At 39.6% G+C, this 24,412-nt stretch overlaps 3 protein-coding genes across 5 annotated transcripts; 1 reads left to right on the forward strand and 2 right to left on the reverse strand.

Moving 5' to 3' along the window:
- Positions 1–1,642: 1,642 nt before the first annotated feature.
- ube2d1b (ubiquitin-conjugating enzyme E2D 1b) lies at positions 1,643–7,451 on the reverse strand. Of its 2 annotated transcripts, none has more exons than XM_026915835.3 (7): positions 7,206–7,445; positions 4,351–4,414; positions 4,186–4,217; positions 3,933–4,010; positions 3,748–3,853; positions 2,961–3,054; positions 1,643–1,783 (listed from the first exon to the last, which is right to left on the reverse strand). In XM_026915835.3, the coding sequence occupies exons 1-7, from the start codon at positions 7,227–7,229 to the stop codon at positions 1,738–1,740; spliced, it is 444 nt and encodes a 147-aa protein (XP_026771636.1). In that variant the 5' UTR covers positions 7,230–7,445; the 3' UTR covers positions 1,643–1,737. The 2 variants fall into 2 exon arrangements, with proteins under 2 accessions (XP_026771636.1, XP_053094597.1); XM_053238622.1 differs by lacking the exon at positions 1,643–1,783 and adding an exon at positions 1,790–2,476 and having other exon boundaries at positions 7,206–7,451.
- Positions 7,452–8,162: 711 nt separating this feature from the next.
- tfam (transcription factor A, mitochondrial) lies at positions 8,163–15,889 on the forward strand. The gene is made up of 7 exons (XM_034309438.2): positions 8,163–8,490; positions 10,019–10,146; positions 11,740–11,810; positions 12,929–13,078; positions 14,691–14,786; positions 14,928–14,984; positions 15,108–15,889. Exons 1-7 carry the CDS (start codon positions 8,408–8,410, stop codon positions 15,360–15,362), a joined length of 840 nt encoding a protein of 279 aa, XP_034165329.2. The 5' UTR covers positions 8,163–8,407; the 3' UTR covers positions 15,363–15,889.
- Positions 15,890–16,683: 794 nt separating this feature from the next.
- Positions 16,684–22,901, reverse strand: zgc:171971 (uncharacterized protein LOC569690 homolog). Of its 2 annotated transcripts, none has more exons than XM_026914632.3 (9): positions 22,779–22,901; positions 20,407–20,575; positions 19,870–19,916; positions 19,643–19,791; positions 19,428–19,552; positions 19,232–19,334; positions 18,186–18,364; positions 17,945–18,097; positions 16,684–17,623 (listed from the first exon to the last, which is right to left on the reverse strand). In XM_026914632.3, exons 2-9 carry the CDS (start codon positions 20,572–20,574, stop codon positions 17,462–17,464), a joined length of 1,086 nt encoding a protein of 361 aa, XP_026770433.1. In that variant the 5' UTR covers position 20,575; positions 22,779–22,901; the 3' UTR covers positions 16,684–17,461. The 2 variants fall into 2 exon arrangements, with proteins under 2 accessions (XP_026770433.1, XP_034165328.1); XM_034309437.2 differs by having other exon boundaries at positions 18,186–18,451.
- Between the last annotated feature and the right edge of the window lie 1,511 nt (positions 22,902–24,412).

Below are 24,412 nucleotides of genomic sequence, written 5' to 3' on the forward strand. Positions count from 1 at the left end.
TACCCAAGATCATGATTTTCTGTCATATCTGCTCACAATCTTTAAATGTTTTTTCAAAGAATGACCTTAAATGACATACAGTATATTGGATTTCCAAAGCTTTAATATCCTCAAAGACAAAATAATAACTACAAGTGATGAAGTATCTATTACTCTTCACTTTTCGGGGTTTTGGGACAAGGCAACAGTGATGACCTTGCTTACTTTAAGTCATATGTCCTGCTGTGGTATTTTTAATAACCAGATTGCGATGAAAGCCAAAGCAAAGCCTTTTCATGCTTAGAGGATACCATGTGAAAGATTCTCAAATGAGTAAGTGACTGAGGAAGCGACTGCAATGGAAAATATCTCTTATCAGTTAATGATGATTGCAGGTTATTATCCATCTTACAAACAGTCCAAAGTAGAGGATAAAGAAAAAATGCTCTGTGACTTCCTGTGGGAAGACCTGTACAGACATGACTTTATTTATTTTTTTTTCTTGAAATATATTTACCCAGACATTCCATTTGAGTAAGAGAAGATGAGCAAAGTATTTGGAAAGCTAAAGTATTACGCACACCCAGATGTCCATTCAGATGGTGCAGTGTTTTGGGTATCATCATACTTAATTAGTGGTCAACTATGATACTAAGTAAGATACAAAAGTATTAATTATATTGACGTTTATTATGCCCAAATGTGAAGATCATAACATAATCATTCATTCTTTTATTTATCTTGTGTAAGAGATGGTGGATTCAGAGTCTATCCCGGGAATACACCCTGGATGGAAAGCCAGACCAACTCAAGGCACAACCATATTCACATCTAGGGATCATTTATTCTAATACCAGGATGTGTTCAGGAGGTGGGAAGAAACCGGAGGAAAGCCGTGCAGACACGGGGCGAACACGTGAAACTCCACACAGACAGAAATCCGAGCTCAGGATCGAACCAGTGGCTCTGGGGCTGTGAGACGGTAACACTGGTTTAAATAACGTGTGAATGAAACAGATTTGAAATAGGAAAACCGACACTATCCTGTAAAACACCATTACTGTTTTAAAACACACCTAGTTCAAGTGAAGTTTATTTGATCGGGCCTTAGATTTTTGTGGAATCGAGTAAACAAGACTAGACTTGTAGACGGGAGTCATGATGATGTGATTCATTTTTTAGAAATGTATACAGGAGTGATAGAATTGAGGACTGCCTGAAAAATCCACTCGGCTACACCCACTTTCCCTCATCAGGGTGATTTATACTGTGTATGTTACAGAAAGCATAAACAGAGACGTGTCATTTTAAAACAAATTTTAATGAAAAATAAAAAAAAAAAATCAAGTATAGTTGCATTATTAACTATACAATAAAAATATCTAAAGAAAATGGACTTGATTGAATGAGAAACAAGGGTCCTTAATTTCCCTCTCCTGGGGTAACTGCAGCTGTACAATGTCATGCCAGTCTTAAATATGATCTAGAATACAAGAGAAAATGCAAAGTGCCCGACACCGCCTGAAGGGGAGAAATGGGGGGAGCAAATGCACAGAGTGAATAACCGCTTCATTTTTGTTTTGTGCAAAGAAAACACTCCCTTCTGAAATACTAGTTCAGCTATTCTTATTGGTCATTGCAGATGGTCAGTGTTATCAATACAATGTGTTTAATAATATAACCTAAGTACTTTTTTTTTTTTTTTTATGATACTAGAATTGACAGTGATCTGTGACTTAAAAAATGTCCATTAAGTCTTCACATTGCATACTTTTGGGTCCATTCTCTTGCTAGTCTGTTGTATCTGTAAAAAACAAAAAACAAAAAAGGGGGGAAATGACCTCAATCACAAACACGCATATATACCTGTTATAACTTGCTATGTAACAGGTTAGTACACTCTTAAGAAAAAAGTTAAATTTAGCAACTTAAAAGGCTCTAGAGGGAATGCTTAAAGGTTTTCAGTGGAGCTCTGTAATGGAGGGTTTTACTACCATTAAAGATTCCCAGTAGAACCATTAATAATAATCTTTTTCCCTATAAAAGTGTAGAATCACACTCACAGAGCCATTAGAAGATGTGTAAACTGTGGCCATGAAGAGATACACATGGTCAGTAACAATACTCAGATAGGCTGTGGCATTCAAGCGATGATTGATTGGTATTAACGGCCCCAAAACGTGCCAAGAAAACATTCCCCACACCATTACACCACCTCCACCAGCCTGGACTGCTGACACAAGGCAGGTTGGATCCATGGATTCACGCTGCTGGTGCCAAATTCTGACACTACCATCTGTGTGCCTCAGCAGAAATCAGATTCATCAGAGCAGGCTACGTGTTTCCAGTCTTCAGCTGTCCAGGTTTGGTGAGTCTGTGCCCAGTGCAGCCTCAGCTTTCTGTTCTTGGCTGACAGAAGTGGAACCCGACGTGTTCTTCTGCTGTTGTAGCCCATCCGCCTCAAGGTTTGATGTGCTGTGCATGCTGAGATGCTTTTCTGCTGAGCACAATTGTACAGTGGTTATCTGAGATACTGTAGCCTTTCTGTCAGCTCGAACCGAAGTCTGGCCATTCTCCGTTGACCTCTCTCATCAACAAGGCGTTTCTATCCGCAGAAGTGCTGCTCGCTGGATGTTTTTTCTCTATTGCACCATTGTGTGTACGCTCTAGAGACTGTTGTGCGTGAAAATCCCAGGAGATCAGCAGTTATAGAAATACTCAAACCAGCCCATCTGCCACCAACAATCATGATGCCACGGTCAAAATCACTGAGAAAACTTAATCATTTTTCCCCCTTTCTGACGGTTGATGTGAACATTAACCGAAGCTGCTGGCCCGCATCTGCATGATTTTATGCATTGCGCATGATTGGCTGATTAGATAATTGCATGAACGTGTAGGTGTACAGGTGTTCCATAGTAATTTATACATGTTACAAGAACAGAAATCAGGTGTATGACATGCTGCAGTAATGTACTTACTTTTCTTTGTCTGATTTGTAGATGTGTGCTATGTCTGGGACTAAGGGGTCGTCAGGGTTTGGGTCACAGAGCAAGGAGCATATGGACAATAGAACTGTACAAAAACAAAACAAAGCAGTGTTTACAATTTATGAAATACTAAAGTTCGAAACAATATATAAATGTGTGTAAGGAATAAACACATCGGGGTGCGCTGTCAAAGAAAAACAATCAACAACCGGGTGGTGGCCCAATGCATAGCAGAGACACTTTTACTACACGGAAGTTGATTATTTTCCAATGACAGCGTGCCCCAAACTGTTTTATCCCTCTTATACCACAGCGATTTGCCAACTATTACCATTTTTAAGTTATTAATGAGTGATAATTAATGAAAATCATATTAATGAATCCCTTAGGTAATAGCAACTATAAACAATCGTTCCCTCAACAACTTCTTTTTACCCCCATTCTTCAAAATAAAAACTGTAAAGTGCAACGTCCTCTATCCTGAAGACTTCCTGTTACTGACTGTTACAAAGCGCTGACACTGGAGACTCCTTCCACAAATGTTCTATAGACGTCTCCTTACAGAAAACCTCACTATATCGATGATTAGATGTTTGTTAAATAACAATATGTCTTAAAACTGTTTTTTTTATTAGTCTTTATTAGAACAAGCGCTTTAAAATAAACATCAACATACAAATCAACACCTTCTGACCAATCAGATTCAAGAATTCAACAGCGCTGTGGTATAATTCTAATATATTAATACGTGGCTATACTTATAATGAAATGTCTGTACCTTTTGAAACTGTTAGTGCTGGGGACCACTGTGACCTCAAGATGTCCAAGCAAATGCTTCCATTACTGTTTATGTTTGGGTGATAAATTTTTGTCGTAAATGCTACCTGTTAAAAGCAGAAAAGCGTCCGTTAAATCAAATCGAGATCGAACGATGTGGAGGCAGACTGGGTTATTCCTAATTACCTTTGGAGGCTTGAAGGGATAGTCTGTGGGAAAGTGGATAGTAAGGAAGAAGACCCCTCCTTGGTATGGACTATCAGTCTGTTAGAGGGGGAAAAAAAGAAAGAAAAAAAAGAAGGAAAATTAATGCCAACTTAGCTTTGCTTAGCATCCTGTACTGGAGCCTTCATTTTGGGGAAATCTTAGCACAGGACCATTGCGTTCTTTTAATCAAAAACAAAAGATCAAAATCAGCTTAAAAGGAGGAAATACTTACAGGTCCCATTATTGTTGCCTGCCAGTGAAACACTGCAAAGCACAGAAAACCATAACATTAACTGTAATATCTAAGGGCCACGGCCTACCAATAAAAAAATAAAATGAGTTATTTAATAACAGGTTTTATCAAATAGACCTATAGTAGACAGATCAATAGACGTACGGTCATCTCCAACAGGTCCAGCCGAGCATTGTGCAGGAGGGTCCCTTTGCAAATCTTGAAGCTCCTGAATCATAGACACACATCATAAAAATAAAAAAATTAAAAAAAAAAAAAAGCTTAATGATTATGGAGAACCTGGAATGCAGTGTTCACAACATTTTGAATAGGCACACACCATAACAAAGCATTCTGATGGACAGAATTAAGTGGTGTGATATCATGTTCCTGAGTACAGGGTGTTTATTATAAATATTTAGTGTTCAAGTAACCAGGTTCTGGCATTTAGGTGTCATGGGTACTGGTTATTCAGCATTCAGGTACACCAAGGGCAAGGATTTTGTAATGAGGTAACCTGAGTACTGGGTGTTTGGTGTTTAGGTATCTCAAGTATAAATTTGGAGCTATTTTAGCATTCTTTGAATACACAGTCAGGTATTTGAGGATGAGGTAAACCACCTGCCAGGGCTTCAGTGCTCTGATTGATTGGTTCAGATGTATTGGGAGGAGGTACAGAAGATCGAATTTATATTAAAAAAAAAAAAAAAATTTCTTACAGTAAACTGTTGTTGCAGATTATGTTTTGAATCTGTGCTCGTTAAACATCCAGGAATGCAGGAAGTTATTGTAGTGATTCTGAAGTGAAAGTAATTAACTTCATGGCCTACTATACTAACTACTATATGGCCAGTTAGTGATTGCTCTCGATCTTTCTCAGGGATTTTTTTACTCTAGAGTCTAATTTCCCTACACATTTAACATCAGTTCAAGTCATTACTGATTTTTTAAAATTAATTTTTATAGTTTTAGGGTGTCTAATATTCCAGTATGAACGTCACCCATGTTATTCTCAGAATGTTAATGTTAATTTGTAGATGCACTATATGGCCAAAAGTATGTGGACACCTGACCAACACACCCACTCCAAACCTGAGCATTAACATAGCCATGTTTCCTCTTTATTTTTCGAATAAGCTCCGCTCTTCTGGGAAGGCTTTTCACTAGATTGTGGAGTTTGGCTTTGGGGATTTGTGCTCAATCAGCCACAATAGTGTTAGTGATATCACACACTGAAATGCAGTCAGTGTTCCAGTTCATCCCAAAGGTGTTCAGTGGGGTTGAGGTCAGGGCTCTGTGCAGGACACTCGAGTTCTTCCAGTCCAACCTTGTCACATCGTGTCTTCATGGAGCTTGCTTTGTACACAGAGGCACTGTCATGCTGGAACACGTCAGGTCGAGTGGCTTTTATTGTAATTTCAACCATATTCCGCTGGTACAGTATACAGTGAAACGAAACAACGTTCCTCCAGGACTGTGGTGCTACACAAAACAACACAAATCTAACTAAAGACTACACAGACCTACAAATGTGCTAACAGAGCAAGACTTCTTTCGTCTGCTCTCGTTAGAAGTCGCCACAGCGGATCATTGGTCCGCATATTTGATTTGGCACGGTTTTTACGCCACATACCCTTCCTGATGCCTCCCTCACCAATCTTTATTCAGGCTTGGGACCGGCACTGAGAATGCGCCGTCTTGTGCAACCTCGCTGGCTGGAGTTGGTTCCCTGGCGGGGAATCGAACCCGAGCTGCGGCGGTGAGAGCGCTGAATCCTAACCACTAGTCCTCCAGGGACCACCGAGCAAGACAAGCACAATTGTTTTAGTTCCAGTGACAGGAAATTGTAATACTACAGCATAGAAAGACATCCAGTACAACTTTGGGGCAAGAGTTTGGATGTAAGGGTCAGGTGTCCACAAACTTTTAGCCGTTTAGTGTATCATTCCAGCTGTTCCACCTGCTCGGCCTGTGTTTTGTGTTTTCTCTAATTTAGCTGGAAGTTATAGTATGTATGTACTGTATATACTGTACATACCATCAAACTACTGAATACTGAATGATTGTTATTGCCCTTTTACCCCTAGGGGAGGTTGCGTGGCAACCTGTGACGTCATATCTCGAGCAAAGTCAGAGCCACTTCCACATTCCCCAACACCGGAAGTAGTAGTTTCAAGTGAAAACGACACAGCAGGGCTTTTAGTAAAACTGGAACACTCCTGAATTCTCACAATGCCAACCAGGTGACATGGAACTATGAGAAAGAACAACAAAGTGTAGACAAAATGCTAAGCTAGCTCATTCCCAGCTTTGTTCAGCCTGGGCCTTTCTCGAGACTGACAAACAAACACACACACACACACACACAAACAAACAAAAACAGCTAAATAAGCTAAATAAGTAGGTGGAGATGAGTTACCGAAATGTCATGTTTTCATGTCGTTGCTTTTATTGTTAACATTCTGACCAAAAACATGAACATAGTCATAAACAAGGAAACGGATAAGAAACGCAAAACTAGCCTTCTACCGTTAAACCGAGCTAAAGCTAACAAACAAACAAACAAATAAATAAACAAAGTCACGTCACGTCCGAGTACAACAAAGTAACGCGAGCAAATCTCACATCCAGTGACAAAGCGCACGAATGTTTCCATGTAGAAGAGGTATATTTATATCTATAATATTTAACCCTAGCTTTAACACGATAGAAATACAACGCAGTAGCTTGAACACGGTCCAGGAATGAGCTAAGTGGTTAACATTACTGGCTAATCTTTAGTATGTTGTTTAGCTAGAATGCTAACTACACTACATTCAGTGAGTGTGTATGTGAGTGTAAACAGAAATAAAACAGCACTTAGACATACAGTATATAGCATTAGTGCTCCTAGAACAAGCCAGTACATAAATAAATATATAAATATATAAATAAATAAATGCTAGGTTAGCTGTCTGGAGAAAACTTTACCCTCCTATCTGTCCTGACTGTCAAATTCCTCCATGATATCCACTTCTTACCTTCTGTATTCTTTTTAACGCCATAGCACCGGAGTGTGTGAGTGAGTGTGTGAGTGTGTGTGTGTGTGTGTAAGTCAGCTCAAGAAGCCTGCGGTTAATGTGTCCAAGTTTATTGCTATAGAAGAGCTAACAATACTTTGTGTTTCCCTGAGAGAAGCTGGTGTAGATGATGAGACCGAGACTCGAGCAACTTCTACTTCCTGGATCGAGGGGGTTAAATCCCAAACCACGCAACACTCCGTGTGCATGTACACTTACACTGACGCAGGATATAAACGCAGTGGCGTGTAGAGGCCCTAGCTAGTGCACTGCGTGTGGAAACAGGGGGCGGTTTAGGATCGAGCCGACGTCAAAATAAAAGTCTTACGTCAGGCGAGTTCATTTGGTGAACAAGACGTTCATTCATTAGTGTTAGATTCGTCGATGTAATGGACACACACACACACACACACAGAGTAGTGTTTAGATATTTAAATAATACACGAAAACATAATTTTTAAAAATGTTTTTACTTTATTTTTTCACATTTGAGTTTTTTAAACAACGTTTTTAAAAAAATAAACGTCACAAACAATTACATTCATAAAAATAACCCCGGGACTCATTATAATGTTTATTTATTCATTTATTTTATACACCTCTTCTTTCATACTTCATTCATTAACCTGTAAACAGAAGGTATTTATTTATTTGTTTGTTTGTTTGTTTAAAAATTATTAATAGCAACAAAGAATTCAACACAAACAACAGCATCGTCAGTACATATTACAAAATAATAATAAAAAAAAAAATTATGAAAAAAAAATTAAATAAAGACAAAAGTCTGCACATTTTCAGTCTCATTGTTTTTGCATGCATTTTAAACTGCTCAGACATGGGGTTCTTCCCAGCCAGGTTTATTTATATATCTACAGTTAAAAACAGGACGAATGTGCCTCTGTGAATTTCAAAGTAGCCTGTCGGTATCCCACAATGCACCTGGGCTGCAGAAGGCGCCTTCCATGCTGCTGCAGAGGGCAGGGGGCTTCCTGGAGCTAACAAACACAACAACTCCGCAAATCTCAGCGACTTGTGTTGTTTACCCCGGTTATTTTTCTGACGCTCTGCAATTCACACTCCAGGTCACAGTGTGTGAGAGTGTGTGTGTGTGAGTGTGTGTGTGTGTGTGAGAGAGAGAGAGAGAGAGTGTGAGAGTTCGCAGCATGGCTCCATTCAGCTTGATGACAGTTGGCGCTAATCTTCTGGCCAGATCCTGGGGTTTGTTTTCGACTGCAGTTACTGTAAGGTAAAGTACAATAACGGTGCATTCATTACTCCTGGGTGTGTGAGAGAGATCAGTGTGTGTGTCTGAACTCCTTCATGAGCTTGCATGTTGCAGAAAGAGATTTGTTTAATATGAGTGTGATCAGTGTGTGTGTGTGTGATCAGTGTGTGTGTGTGTGATCAGTGTGTGGACTCCTTCATGAGCTGTTTACTTGCATGGTGTAGAAAAAGATTTGTTTAATATACTACTGTGTGTGTGATCAGTGTGTGTGTGTGTGATTAGTGTCTGTGTTATGAGAGAGAGAGAGAAAGATCAGTGTGTGTGTGTGTGTGTGAGAGAGAGAGAGAGATCAGTGTGTGTGTGTGTGTGTGTGTGTGTGTGTGTGTGTGAGAGAGAGAGAGAGAGAGAGAGAGATCAGTGTGTGTGTGAGAGAGAGAGAGAGAGAGATCAGTGTGTGTATGAGAGAGAGAGAGAGAGAGAGAGATCAGTGTGTGTATGAGAGAGAGAGAGAGAGAGAGAGAGAGATCAGTGTGTGTATGAGAGAGAGAGAGAGAGAGATCAGTGTGTGTGTATGAGAGAGAGAGAGAGATCAGTGTGTGTGTATGAGAGAGAGAGAGAGATCAGTGTGTGTGTATGAGAGAGAGATCAGTGTGTGTATGAGAGAGAGATCAGTGTGTGTGTATGAGAGAGAGATCAGTGTGTGTGTATGAGAGAGAGATCAGTGTGTGTGTGTCTGAAAGAGAGTAATCAGTGTGTGTATGAGAGATCTGTGTGTGAGAGAGAGAGAGAGAATTCATTGTGTGTGTGTATGAGAGAGAGAGAGAATTCAGTGTGTGTGTATGAGAGAGAGAGAGAATTCAGTGTGTGTGTATGAGAGAGAGAGATATCAGTGTGTGTATGAGAGAGAGAGATCAGTGTGTGTGTATGAGAGAGAGAGATATCAGTGTGTGTATGAGAGAGAGAGATCAGTGTGTGTATGAGAGAGAGAGATCAGTGTGTGTGTATGAGAGAGAGAGAGATCAGTGTGTGTGTGTATGAGAGAGAGAGAGAGATCAGTGTGTGTGTGTATGAGAGAGAGAGAGAGAGATCAGTGTGTGTGTATGAGAGAGAGATCTGTCTGTGTGTGTGTGTGTGTGAGAGAGAGAGAGAGAGAGATATCAGTGTGTGTATATGAGAGAGAGAGAGAACAGTGTGTGTATGAGAGAGAGAGATCAGTGTGTGTGTATGAGAGAGAGATCTGTCTGTGTGTGTGTGTGTGTGTGTGTGTGTGTGTGAGAGAGAGAGATATCAGTGTGTGTATATCAGAGAGAGAGATCAGTGTGTGTGTGTGTGTGTGAGAGAGAGAGAGAGAGAGAGAGATGAGTGTGTGGACTCCTTTGTGAGCTATTTACCCACATGTTGCAGAAGGAGATTTGTTTAATATAATTGTGTGTGTGTGGGGGTGTGTGTGTGTGGGGGTGTGTGTGTGTGGGGGTGTGTGTGTGTGTGGGGGTGTGTGTGTGTGTGTGTGTGTGTGTGTGTGTGGGTGTGTGATATCTCGGGTTTGCAGGTGCTCTTGTGTCGTTCCAACATTAAAAAACTTCAGCACTACAGCTGGTGGTCCTCCAAAAAGGCCTCTGACTGCATACTTGCGATATGTGAAGGAGCAGCAGCCCATCGTGGTGAAGCAGAATCCAGGTAATGCTGTGTGCTATAAAGTATTTGCCCCCAGCAGCTCTTTGCCAAGCTGTTTTCAGGGGAAAGTAGCCAGTGCATGCTCAGAATGTCACCAGACGGCATCAGGTGACATCACGGCTTCATCTGCATATTCACTGAATCCTCACGAGCTTTTGCTTATTAAAACCTGTTAAAGGAAGAACGAAGATTTTCTGTAGCCACAGAAGCCCTATTCGGAAGGGATTAGTTTATCAGGGGACGTCTGTAATAATTTTACACGTCTCCTTACTGATAAAACTCTCACGTCTGGAGAGTAACAGGAACAGTGGTGATCAGTGATTGGTCGTCGGGAACGATGCTGATCAGTGATTGGTCGTCGGGAACGATGGTGATCAGTGATTGGTCGTTGGGAACGATGGTGATCAGTGATTGGTCGTTGGGAACGATGGTGATCAGTGATTGGTCGTTGGGAACGATGGTCACCAGTGATTGGTCGTCAGGAACAACAGTGATCAGTGATTGGTCGTCAGGAACAACAGTGATCAGTGATTGGTCGTCAGGAACAACAGTGATCAGTGATTGGTCGTCAGGAACAACAGTGATCAGTGATTGGTCGTCGGGAATGGCGGCGATCAGTGATTGGTCGTTGGGAACGTAGGCTTGTGTAAGTGCAACTGTCAGGCTTTAAACACTGGTGGTGAGTTGACAGAACCTACTTTCTCAAGTCTGTATGACCAGCAGTTGTGATGTGAGCTGGAGAGCCATATCGAATGCAGGACAGTCACTAATGTCTGCTCGAGAAGTTGCTAGATGTGCTGCTAGGCTTTTTTTGATATAAAGAAGTCTAAAAAGTCATCAAATCTAGCAATAAAATCGCTAAGTCGGCAACGCTGGTGGCCGAGCCTATGCTTAATCATAATATGCATTTGCAACCGCTTACACTATGTAACAGTATACATTACATTAAACTGTAAGAATTCATATTTATATCAGCTATTATTCTGCAACTATGCATTTAAAGTATGCTGTGTAACAGTCTGATAGTTTAAACCGGGTAACGATAATTGCGTTACATTTACGGCATTTGGTACACGCTCTTATCCAGAGTGACTAACATTTATCTCATTTATACGTCTCAGCAGTTGAGGCTTAAGGGCCTAACAGTGGCGGTGCTGGGATTTAAACTCATGACCTGAGCAGAGCGCCGGTGCTGTAATTCTATGGAAATGTAAATCATTGCATGGTGTAATGGTGATGATAATACTGATGACGATTATGTAATACAGATTCACACTGATTTATAGACAAATGCTTTCATTTCCAAATTGTAAAATGCATTAATTCAGTCAGGGCATTTATTTGCTGTGTATACGGTACATATCCGACCGTTAAAGCAAAAAAACAAAAAATTCCCATGTTCGAAGGCTTTGCATCATGTGTCAAGTGAAAAAATTAAGGTCCCGTTACCCAACTGTAGCAACACAAAGCCTTTAACACAAAAATCAGACCTTGCGTTTATCATTATGTTCATATTGAGAACTGTATTATCTGAAGCCTGCTCATTTCTTCATGTGTAAATCAGGACTAAATAAAACCCTCATTTCAAACCTCCAGATATCAGAGTAGTGGATATTGTCCGAAAGATAGCACAGCAGTGGAGGACCCTTACACCAGAGGAAAAACGGGTAAGTCTGCGTTTTCTTTGTGTCCTTTGACAAATATAGAAACTGAAGAAATGATCCTCATGTGCTGAATTGCTTGAAGAAATACCCTTTCTCCAGCCTGAATCAGAAATGTTTCCTCACACTGTGTACATTGTGATATTTCCGTATTCAAATCGGTGCACGTGGAAAATTAGTGAAAATAAAATAGAAAGCTGTCTATTTTAAATAAAATAGAAAGCCTGTACGATGGACGCTCCATATAATCTACGCCTAATAATAACCTGATTGAAAAAATGTGAGATTTAAACAAAGAAAAACATATGATCATTGATATGGTGAAGCTTTCTGTGAGGAAACGTTTATTTAACGTTTATGGAAGGAGTCTCCGGTGTTAGCACGTCGTAGTAAGTTTTCCGTCATGGGAGAGTCTTCAGGAACGAGGAGTTTGAGCTTTGCTGTTAGGAAAAAGCCTTTTTTTGTTTGTTTGTTTTACTGTCTCATTAACTGTGATGGAGTGAGGGAACGACTGTTTATAGCTGCTATAACATAAGTGATGGTAAGTGAACATAAATGAAGGAAGTATCTTTTTGTGGACGTTCCACAAAAGTAGTGAATAGCTGTGGTATAAGAGAAATAAAACATTTCAGGGTGTGCTGTTATAGGAAAATACTGAACTTTGGAATGGTAACCATTTCACCACCCCATCATTGACTATTTTGCTATAACAGAACGTTTTATTCTTTACTCTGTTTACTTGCATGAACTTAAAAATATTGAGGGGGAAAAAAAAAAAAACTAATGTGCAGTCACTAGGGCTGCGCGATATTGAAGAAAAATGTGATATGCGATAACTTGTTAAATTATGCGGTATGATAATACTATAAGTGTGTAAAATCAATTTAGATTATATTTATATATTTAAAAACTGAAAACGACATAACCAGCACACGTTTCATGTTCTTTTAAGGAAAAGAAAGCATTCTCTGCTATCTGTCACCCTAAAGCGTTGACTTTTCATAACTTTTTGAAGGATTAAAATCAGTTATCGCAAGCCCTTGCGATATTCATATCACGATATTTCGATAATTTCAATCTATTGTGCAGCCCTAGTAGTCACTGTGACCAATTTCCTCTTGCAGCCTTTTGAAGAAGCGTCCATAGCGGCCAGGGAGCAGTACAAAGTTGACATGAAGGCATACCAGGATCAGCTCACGCCTGCCCAGTCTGCAGCTATAGCAGAGGAGAAAAGACAGAAGATGGCGAAAAGAAGAGCGATCAGGAAGAAGAGGGTGAGTGAAGGCTCGTCAGTAATGCCTGTTACAGTTACATACGGTTTCATATCACAGTAAGTGACTAAACTGTTGTCGCCAAGTAAGGAATTGTAGAAAATGTGCCCATATGCTGCTCACCAATTAGGATAGTGTAACTATTTATGATACTGGAATTATCTGTTGCTAAGCTGAATCTTCTGAAGATCTCCTGAAGAGCACATCAGTCACATCGGACATCAGAAAAAGTAGACGACATAAGCTGTGCACTAGAGACACTGCACCAGCCCTGATAATTACTGTCTATTTGTTAGTGAAGCATACAAATTTTATGACCACTTTATTAGGAAGGTCTGCACACCAGCTCGTTCATTCAGTTATCCAATCAGCCAGTCATGTGACAGCAGCGTAATGCATAAAATCACGCAGAGTACACAAAAGAAATTGGCTAACAGAAATGGAACCTGATGTGGTCTTTTGCTGTTGTAGCTCTATTGTTGCTTTTCTGCGCACCACGGTTGTAAAGAGTGGTTACTTGAGTTACCGTAGGTTTTCTGTCAGCTCAAACCAGCTCTGTTCATTCTACTCCAGCTTCTCTCATCAACAAGGCGTTTCTACCCACACAACTGCTGTTTGATGGAGTTTTTTTCCCGCACCATTCTGTGTAAATTTTAGAGATTGTCATGTGTGAAAATCCCATTAGATCAATTTTTTCCCCTCATTCTCATGTTTGATGTGAATATTAAAGGAAGCTCTTGATCTGGATCTTCATGATTTTATGCATTCTGCTGCTGCCACATGATTGGCTGATTAGATAACTGCATAAAAGTGGCTGCTGAGTGCATAATGGCATCATTATATCCCTAAATAATTACTTTTAATATCAGATATTAAAAGTACAGGCTCATAAAGAAGGCAGACCTGCCAACCTTTACGCATTTTTTTTTGTGTAGGAGTGCCACATTTTAACACTGGAATGCTCTAGAACGGGTTATCGCTCAAAATACACCAAAGAGCAGTCAGATGCAGTCAGATGTGACAGTGAATCTGATATGACAGCGCAGATGTTTTGAACGCTCCGATATTATCTCCGTCCCCTCACATCTGTAGCCTAATGTTTAGGCCAGTGCTGTTTTCTCAACTCAGTTTTTCCACTTAAAAGCTTCCAAGGTGAATGGAGTTCAATAATGTGAACTAAAATCTAGCAATGTTCACTGGACTTAGTGTATAAAATGGCAAATTCAGTTTATGACCAAAAGCGGGGAAAAAAGGCAGATTTTGTTTAAAAAAAAAAAAAAAAAAAGGTCTACAACGAGGTGTCAAATCTCACACTTTTTTAAATAATTTTATGAGTAGTTGTATTTAGCCGATGATGTAAGAATTCAGTTTTTTTTTTGTTTGTTTTTTTTTTTAACTCTCCTGTGCTGGAGCAACAGATCAACAGCAAAAAATGTCTGCCACGTGGAAGTGTTTTATGGTTTCTACTACAATAGACAAGTGATTTGTAAAATCATTATATCAAACTGTACAGTGTTTTTTTTGTTGTTTCTTTGTTTACTGCATTTTTACAACTGACTGTTTTGCACATAGCATTTATAAAATTGTTTATCAAGTTGTTTTGTTGGGAGTGTAGGAACTGACTAGTCTGGGCAAGCCCAAACGCCCCAGAACAGCCTTCAACATCTTCATGGCAGAGCACTTTGAAGAAGCAAAAGGAACTACTATGCCGGTAAAGATCTGTCTGTGGATGTAATATTTATCAGTATAATTCTTACAAGGGTGATTATGGCTTTTCCATACCATGAACATGTCTCCTGTGCAGCTACAGTATGTATAGGATTGTAACATTTAAAGCTATTTCCTCTTCCAGGGCAAAATGAAGTCTCTGTTCGATGACTGGACCAGTCTGTCCTTGTCACAGAAACAAGCAAGTCCCAGTTATTCATTCCAATTATTTCATTTGAGATTTTCTTAAGTTGATGTACATCTGACTGCCTTGTTTTTTCCGTGTTTGTGTGTTTTTTTTTTTTTTTTGTGTGTGTGTGTTTAGGTATATATGCAGCTAGCAGAGGATGACAAAGTACGTTATAAAAATGAGATGAAGTCATGGGAGGAGCACATGACTGAACTTGGGAGGGAGGATCTCGTTCGACGGAAGGAGTCGAGACGTAAGAAGGCGGCGACTAAAGGTGGCAAAAAGAAATCTAGAGTGAAAGTGTTAAAGGCCAAAGCGCCTGCCAAGAAAACAGCGGGAAAAAAGTCTGCTGCTGCTGAAAAAAAAAATACGAGTAGCACTAAGAAGTGAGTGGTCGCTATGTGTAGTGGAAAGTATGCATTAAAAAAAAAAGGTGAGCACCGTCCTTGATAAAACCGCTTTGGAAGGGCATACGTTTCCCTGATTAGTGCTGTTTGTTCATGGTGTAAACAGCAGTAAGCATTTGGTACTGTGACAAACCATTAAAGGCCAGTTTGGTGGGCAAGACTTTGCTTAAACGTCCGTTACATATCAGGTGTAGGCAAGACAGAGTTTATAGGACTACTGCATTTGCTTTTGTTTATTATAAAGTTAACAATAACTCTAGTACTTACTTTTTTTTTTTTTGCTTTGTAGAACACATCCACTTGTACATCATGCTTAAAAATCGCAGCCGCCATGTTTTGTGTCGTACATTTACTTAATAAATATCTACATTTTCTACAAAAGAAACAAGCAACATGAAGTATCTATACAATGTAACCCAAACTCAAACATGTACAGTATTACACTGATTATGAGAAAGTGGGAATGTAATTGGAGTGTATCTGTGTGATATAAAAATCTGTTATTTTATACGGACTGTGTGGTTCTGTATCTGGAAAGACTATACCTGGGGGTCACAAACATTTTGGCCAAAGGACCCCAAATAGACATTATGACTTTTCTCTGACTCTTCAAGCCTTGACTACTCTACATTTTTTATTCCAGATTTATAATTTAGGACTATTTTTACATTTGAACATTTTGCTATATGTATAACGCGTGTGAATAAAAACCAAAGGAATATTCCTTGCACTGTCTAGTGGGAAGCGTGAACTTATATTTTTATATATCGAAAAGTCAGCATGTGTGTTTGAAAGGGTGCATCTCATTTCCGCCGTCAAGTCCAGCTTCAAACGATAGGTAAGGAATAAAACGTGAGGGGGCGTGGCATTATAGGAAAATAACCCACACTGGGGTGGTGTGATAGCTCCCCGACTGGGAGCAGAGTTACTGCTACCATCATGATGTGTATTGTTGTCTTTTAACAGCATGCACAAAGCATGTTCTCCCTCTTATACCACCACGTGTTATTCCTTACTTAATGCAGGCAACAGCACTGAATTAGGCTTTATACTGATAGCAGCTTGCAATCATTTTCAGTGCACGCAAACAAATATGTGGATACTCTGTTTTTGCAATGCACCAAAACTCCGCCACACATCAGGCCTGTTGGTTTCTCCTCATTATTCACCATCCTGACTGTAAATCCATATTCAATAAATGTTTCGATGTCTGTTTAATTGACTTCTTTTGTTCCACTGAGTCAGAGTAATGCCATCATGTTGAGGAACTACTGGAAGTAGTACTGGACTGAGAAATTGATCTATTTTTGTTTTTTTGTTTTTTTTACTCTAATGCAGTGTCAGGATAGCTATAATTACCTTCATTCAAATGTTGCTCTTTAGAAAGAGGAACATTACAAAATAGTAACAGAATACATTTTTGCAGTTATATTCGTAATATTAATTTAAAATAAATGAGGGGACTGTGAGTTTCTCTCTCAACCCCATTTGTAAATTAAGCGACCCCACGTGTGGTCACGACCCCTAGTTAGGGAAGCCCTGGTTTATGTCATCTTTCCCCTACCATAAAAGGACTGTAAGTTAATGCATAGTGTGCAAATAGACCTGTTAAAAGATTCCATCGTATACTGTGAGAAATGAAATGTTCTGCTTTGTCTTGTCCTCTTGAACTGAATTGTCCTGTTTCTTCAAGGAGACACTCCAGGAAGCAATCATTTTCTACAGTCACCTGACAAGCTGAAATCAAGATTTTGCGTTTGAAAGTTTTGAGTTTAAAACGTGAATAATAAAATACGACATTCAAAATATCCTGCTTGTCACAGAAGCGATGAGTCTGATGGCTGTTGTGTTCTTAACACAGCTATAGTCTACATACGTCATATAGGCATGTGGAGTGTCGTGCCATGTAACAGGTTATATATGCGTGTGGAACAGTTCTCGTGTGGTAACAGTGTGTAGTATAGCATACATAGCATCCCATCTCTGTAATGTATACAGAGAGCACTTATCTTCTGCAAATCAGTCATGATCATTACAAACATCCTCTGGCAACTTTACTTTACAGGCTGCCTGGAAAGCTCATCACGTCTGAATAGTATTTAAGAGCGGCTGGATGTGTGATGGAGCCTTGACCCCTTTTAGGAGAGCCTCGAAGTCAGGGGAACACACCAGCTTGTGTTTGACGTTCCCAAGCACCGTCATGTCGCCAGTCAGACCCTCTGTGAGCCGCACACACACGAGTTGCTGAGAAAGCACACATAGAAACATGTGTTCGTATCGTATGTGTCATCTCTAAACTGTTCCAGAATACACACTTCGATCCTGCATTCTCAATATTTATGCTACAGCTACATCACTTCATCATTTCAACGGGTAATTATCAAGTCTGATCTAGACTGAACTGAGGTGAAGGAGGGACTACACCAGAATGTGAAGACTGGTAGTCTCTAGCACCCGCATTGAGAAACATGGTGCTAGATGTGTAAACAGAAATGTAAGCATGGCTACTGAACTATTTGACTTCCATTTTCCATTTTTCACCTGTGCAGCAGTGTGTAATCTCACCTGCAGAAAAGAAAAAGCTGCTCCTTCCAACACGTCCAGTGTAACGTCCCCTATGACTAGCTGTACTTTGCCAGATTTCCTAATTTGCACTTTTCCTATGAATCCTTCTGTGAAGTCCGAGAGCACAGGCGCAGCCTCTTTCTCCCCTGGATCCTAAGGCACGACAAACAACGTTCAAGTATTAAAAATATTTCCGAGCAAACCGAAGATCGAGAGTATGATTCCCGGAGGTTTGACTTACTTGTGCTTTGATATGAGAGGCACGCTTGTCTTCAGCATCAGATTTTTTCACAGATTTTTCACCTTTTAGAGCTTTTATGGAGACAGGTATGGTATCGGGAAGCTGGATGAATAAAAGCTCTTCCTTCTCTGAAACGCTCAACTGCTGGAAAAGCTCTCCGACACTCGGCGGCTGAGGACCTGCAGAAGTTCCACATGTTTGTGATGGAATCCTCTCGTGCGTTTTTAGAGAATTTGAACAAGTGTGATCAGACAGTGCTTCTTTTACTGTGAAAGCAATGTTATGTATGATAACACATGGGCATTCATCTGTATTTTATTGTATCAATAATTTTATTACACTAATATAACTATACTGGTAATCATAGTTGAGTGACAGGTATCAGTGTATTTTCTTGTTCCAAAAACTTTCCAAACTTAGACCAATAATGGAACTCATCATAGAGGTTTCTTGAAATTTAGTTTTTAACCCCTTAAACTCCCAGACCCCGATGGCAGGTCCTGGTTTGCATGCCTCACTGTCTAACTAATATTTAAATTTTAATTTTACTTTAAACACTACAAGAAGATTTTCACAGTAGCTCTGTTTGTACACAAGTTATGATATTTTGTACATATTAAAAAAAAAAAAAACCCTGCTGCTCATTGGTGCATGTGGCAAAAAGTAAGGTAAATTAGCAGTTTGTGCACGCCTTCCATGTCCAGCTACACTGAAGTCAATCCACTTCTGAAGATTGTGATCTTCATGTACTCCAGCCACACATAATGAACAAGTGTAAACTACTGCATTAAAAATTGTGTATACAAAACAATCTCTGTGGTTAGGGGTAGAGGAGCAGTTGAGTTCTCTATTCTGACACAAACATGGAATTACCTGATATCACCTGCATAGGAATACCGCAAGTAGTAACCATTTACTTTAAAGGAGCCCTTTGGTTACTGAAGTATATAAACCATGTCATTTTCATGTGTTTTGTTACTTCCCGAGTTAAAAAATCAACCTGCGCTTTCATCTAATATTGTTTAGATAAAGGCTTTTGAACCTACAAGACGTCGACGTCTCTGTCGCCAAGTAGTCGAACGACTGATGCAGTGGAAGTCTTATTGGTGTCTGCTTGGGATCATTTTTCAGGCCAGGGTCATCTATGAACTACAAAGCAAAAAATAAGTGACTGTTAGTTAGAGACGAATAAAAAATTTTAAACAGGATTTTCACTGAATTAAGAAAAAATGACTAATTTACATCATCTCGCTGAAGCTTTTCTAAAATTCCATCGTCATCATCCACAGGAATGTTCCTCTCCTTTTTAATACTCCTAGTAAGAACTGAAGGATCATAGTCGCTTAGATTTGTGGTCCCCCAACTTCCTGCAAAATAAAAGTGCCACTGCTGCTATCACTGAGTACTATTATTGCACTCTTGGCTGATTTTGGTGTGAAAGAATTTGCGTGCTTTACCTGTTTTCCTGAAGGTGTCTGCAGGACCCTGTTCAAAAATGGAGTGCGACTGAATAGTCTGCGGTCTCTCTCTCCGCCTGCGCTCTCTCTGCCTGTCCTCCCTTTCTCTTTTCTCCTTCTTCGGCGCAGTACGAGGCTCCTCCTTTAACCTGCATGAAACAAAAGGGTTCAGTGGGCTGAACACTAAATTAAATGTGGCTGACAGTTACTTTCACCCAGATACTTACTCGTCTTTGCTTTTACGAATGGAGTGGACGTTTGGTACAAATGTTTTCTGCAGGAACAAGAACAGCATTCGAGTCAATATGTGAAATCTGTATACTTTATAAAAGTATGTACTGGTTTCCTGGATGCATAAGGAAGTGTTTCCATAAGGTTGTTTGTCCAAATCCTGCTTTTGGTCTATGCAGTATTAACCCTTTGAGCAAGGCCCATAAACTTCACGTATTCTTGGATTTTTATCACTTGGAATAAAAGCAGTTGAGAAACTAAAATAGTTTCATTTAAAAAAAAAAATGCCGTCTGCCAGATTACTTAAATTTCATTTGATTGCATGGGATGACAAGCAAGAAGGTCTGTGCTTACTATTAAAGTTTCCAATAATTAACTTTAGCAACACAGTGAACACATCTGGTATATTTCATATGTTATATATATATATATATATATATATATATATATATATATATATATATATATATAATGTGAAGACAATGTAATGTAGAGGCACGTTGACTATATATGGATAAAGGAGTGTGCTTGACCTTTTTATACCCCCCGAGTGTCAGGTCTCTGGAGCGCAGGGATGTGAGTCTGCCCGGAGGTGGAGGATTCAGTAAAGAGCGTCCTGCGAGTCCTCTTCCCAAAGAGAAACACGGACGCAGAGTCCCAGATGAACTGGCCACAGGTTCTCCATCACCACCTTCTGCCATTCTGTAAAATTTCAAATAGTACATCAAATACTCATGTTCTAACTAGAGTAGTTAGCTACTACATAGTATCCTGGAGATAATTACAAGATAATAATAATAATAATAAGAAGAAGAAGAAGAAGAGATTCCACTCAATGCCAAAATGGATTTCGACATATGGCTCCTCTAACGATAGTGCTACGCTTCAAGAAAAGTACTACGTTCTGCTTACGTCATCAATCGGCACGATCCGCGCTTTTACAGAAAATGGTCTGGAATAAAAACTTACAGCTGTGTTTCTTTCTGTCATCGTGTCCTTTCATCACAGACCTTTGCATTTTCTTATTTTGCTGATCGCTTATTAAATGTGTATAGAGACATTATGAAGAAAAACAGATGCTTGGAAGGTAGTACGAGAGATTATTGCTAATCTGCTGTACAGTGCACATACACAAGCGACAACAACAACCGTCGCTGCACACCCACAACACAGCTATCAGTTTTTAACAAACCAGTTGCAACTTGTCACTTGATGGTATGAACAGATTCTAACGCTTCCACCTAGAGCTGTATGCAGGACTCTTATTTTAATGCCACGTCCCAAAGTTTCAACTCGCCTGCGATCTTTCCTAATTAACCTATTTGTTTCTGTTTACCAAAATGTAAAAAAAAAAAAAAAAGTAATGTAAACCACAACAAGCATAACCGAGATAAAGCATTTAAAGATGATTGAATGAACACCTTAAACGCATCACTGTGACCAATAAGCTTCTAAAAGTGGCCTTTCTTTTTTTTTTTTCTTTTTTTTAGCTTCATACAAGATATGGCCAAAAGCTTGTGGACACCTGACTTTTACACCCATATATAAGCCATTTCTGTCATGATGTTCTTTTCCATAACACTGAATCTGGTAATAAAGACTTAGTTGATGCTTTAAACTTTTCAGAGTCTCAGCCTATGCAGCTTTCATGTGACAAAAGAATGAACAGCTCGGACCAGAAGACCCAGCTGAGTGGTGAATTAATCGTTTCTGTTTCTTGTAATTTGTCCATGCCTGCATTATCATTTTTTTCCCCGCTTATTCCAAATTTGATCAAAGTTTGCGTAAGTAGACATGTTGGGGGAATTTGGCTATTGAAAATGTAACAATTTAATTCTGCTCAAATTAACGAAATGAATGAAATGACCTGAATAAAGAATCGTTCATTTTACTGAATGAGATTCAAAGATCCAAGTCAGTAAAGTGATCCGATCTTCCCATCACTACTTTGTAATGCTGTAGCGTTACAATTTCCCTTCACTGGAACCAAGACGCCCAAACCTTTTCCGGCATGACAATGCCCCTGTGCACAAAGCGAGCTCCATCAGGACATGGTTTGACAAGCTTGGACTGGAGGAACTCGAGTGTCCTGCACAGAGCCCTGACCTCAACCCCACTGAGCACCTTTGGGATGAACTGGAACACTGATTGCACCCCAGACCTCCTCTCTTAACATTAGTATCTGATCTCACTAATGCTCTTGTGGCTGAATGAACCCAAATCCCCACAGACAAGCTCCAAAATCTAGTGGAAAGCCTTCCCAGAAGAGTGGCGCTTATTATAACAGGAAAGAGGTGGAGACTAAATCTGGAATGGGATGTTTAACAAGTACATGTGGGTGTGATGATCAGGTGTACACAAACTTTTGGTCATAGTGGATCTGCATCAGAGTAAAAACCGCCCACTCCTTTGTTGAGACCCAGAGGATCCCTGATCCACAACAGCGGTTTTCATGTCGTGTAGCAGTGCTGTGAGACTATTTCCGGAGACTTTAGGGTAAACTACAGCGTGTTTGGTCTTATAAACAGTTTTCATAATAATAATAATAATAATAACACCATCTTATATTAACTGCACACAAGCCCTATCTATAGTTATCGCGCCAGTGCTGAGAGTAGGCGTTACTTTCCAGGTTGAATCCCAAACGCGTCCACTTTCCCTCTATAGGTCCACTACGTACGCAATGACATCATGACGTCTCCGCCCTACGAAGTGCACTACAGCTCCACAACGGGAGCCGTTAGGGATTCGGCCCTGTGCGCGCGAGCCTTCATCTTGTTAGCAAAAGGCTATACGAGCCTACTAAAGAAAACACTGGTGCTTGCTTTCTCGTAACACAGAATAAACCTCCGCAATATAAAATACGCGTTATTAATACAAAAAATAGTAACAATGCAATACTTACGTGTTTGTTGCTACCTTTATAACATCTTTGTTACAGTTAAACTCTCACAGCTTCCTAGTACGCGCATCTTTGCTAACCTTCGATCATGTGACCAAGTTTAAGCGTTCCTATTGGCTAGTTTCTAACCGCATAGGAACGCTTTTGTCCTTAGTGCTTCTGTTGTGGTAATGTACAGCAGATGTATTCTGTAAATTCTGTGAATTATTTTTAGGTGGTTTTTACATAATACATAATACATAATCGATTAGTCTGCTTTACATAGGTCATACATCAACATTTTATTTAGCTGTTGTCCTTTCCTGCAGTCCATACAAGCTACTGTACATGACTACTGCTTGAACTGTGACTAAATATGAGCTGTTTCTAGACAAACAAACCTTCAAGGCCATTTCATAAAAATATATTATATCAGTGCAATAATACAGAACTACCTAAATGCATGAGACTTAATTCAACGAAGCATAATTGATCAAAGGTTGAGGACAAATGCTAAATGTACTGAGTTTAAGAAAACAATTAAACTATTCAAAAATTTTAACAACAATATCACATTTTTACATACAGGCCTCATTTATCAAACTGGATTTATCAAACTGGACACAAACAAATTTATTCGTTAATCATTCGGAGGAGAATTTACACAAGAAATTTGGCTTTGATGAAAATCAAAGCCAGATTCGGAAAAAAGTTCGGAAAACGTTCATATCCTAAGAGAGCTCCTGAGTTTGGGTAAATTTACATGTTAACCTTGATTAATCATATATACTGCATTGATCGATTGATCTATATAGATTCAGCAACCTGGTTGAAAAAAGTCCCGAGTAGCCTAGCAACCTGACGCTATTTAGTTATAATCTGGCTAAAGAATCTACCAAGAATTTTATTTAGGAATCAGATTGATGTTAGCTAAAATGTTATCCACTGATTTTTATTATGGATTAACACTAAATGACAGTGTTATTTGGCCAAACTAACACTTTCAGTGGTGTAACTCTAGAAGATCTTTATGGCTTGGCGCTGTGTCAGTAGCTAAAACGATGGTAATTATGCTAATAATGCTTGCAATGACAGGACATATACATATCTCACAGAAACTCACACCTACTCTCGCATTTACAGAAAGAAATTGAAGCCAAACAAGTCTCATTATGCTTACAAACTTGTTGTTTGTTCAAGATGTAATGTTTTACAATTACAACATCGAGGACATCGTGGCATGGAAAGCCGAGGTGTGGCCCAGCCAGATGCCGTAAATTGATTTGTTAGCTGAACAAAGTTAGCTAGCTAAATGTGTCTATTACAGACAACATGAACTAGCTTTCTAGTGTTCTATCTACCTATCTAGACAGCTAGTTTCTTGATGTAGAGTTTATTTAAAGCAGCAGAAATTATGCATGGCAACTATCTAACAAGCTAAGCCTGTTAAATTCTTGTTAGCAAGCCTACGTTACTGATATGATAGTCAGCTACGTAGCTGAGATGACAGCCAAGACGGAGCTCCTCGGACCAATTATCCCTCCTAATTGCCTATGACCACCACCATCTTCGACTGGTTTGGTAAGGTGTCCAGTTTAATAGTGTGTGGTAAAAACACTCGGGTCTATAGTCGATGAGTGACTGAAATTTTATATACA

Source organism: Pangasianodon hypophthalmus, chromosome 12 (genome assembly GCF_027358585.1).
Source record: "Pangasianodon hypophthalmus isolate fPanHyp1 chromosome 12, fPanHyp1.pri, whole genome shotgun sequence".
Classification (NCBI taxonomy): Eukaryota; Metazoa; Chordata; class Actinopteri; order Siluriformes; family Pangasiidae; genus Pangasianodon; species Pangasianodon hypophthalmus.

Bases quoted from the DNA above. Each gene is read 5' to 3' on its own strand.
- ube2d1b (XM_026915835.3), bottom strand. From the start codon at position 7,229: ATGGCGTTAAAAAGAATACAGAAG. The intron at 4,415-7,205 runs GTAAGAAGTGGA...TCTATGATTCAG, and splicing joins CGTTAAAAAGAATACAGAAG to GAGCTTCAAGATTTGCAAAG. The intron at 1,784-2,960 runs GTAAGTACATTA...TGTTTTTTACAG, and splicing joins TACAAATCAGACAAAGAAAA to ATACAACAGACTAGCAAGAG.
- tfam (XM_034309438.2), top strand. From the start codon at position 8,408: ATGGCTCCATTCAGCTTGATGACAGTTGGCGCTAATCTTCTGGCCAGA. The intron at 11,811-12,928 runs GTAAGTCTGCGT...TTCCTCTTGCAG, and splicing joins TTACACCAGAGGAAAAACGG to CCTTTTGAAGAAGCGTCCAT. The intron at 14,787-14,927 runs GTAAAGATCTGT...TTCCTCTTCCAG, and splicing joins CAAAAGGAACTACTATGCCG to GGCAAAATGAAGTCTCTGTT.
- zgc:171971 (XM_034309437.2), bottom strand. From the start codon at position 20,574: ATGGCAGAAGGTGGTGATGGAGAACCTGTGGCCAGTTCATCTGGGACT. The intron at 19,917-20,406 runs GTCAAGCACACT...TTGTTCCTGCAG, and splicing joins CACTCGGGGGGTATAAAAAG to AAAACATTTGTACCAAACGT. The intron at 18,452-19,231 runs GTAGGTTCAAAA...TTGCTTTCACAG, and splicing joins GACAGAGACGTCGACGTCTT to TAAAAGAAGCACTGTCTGAT.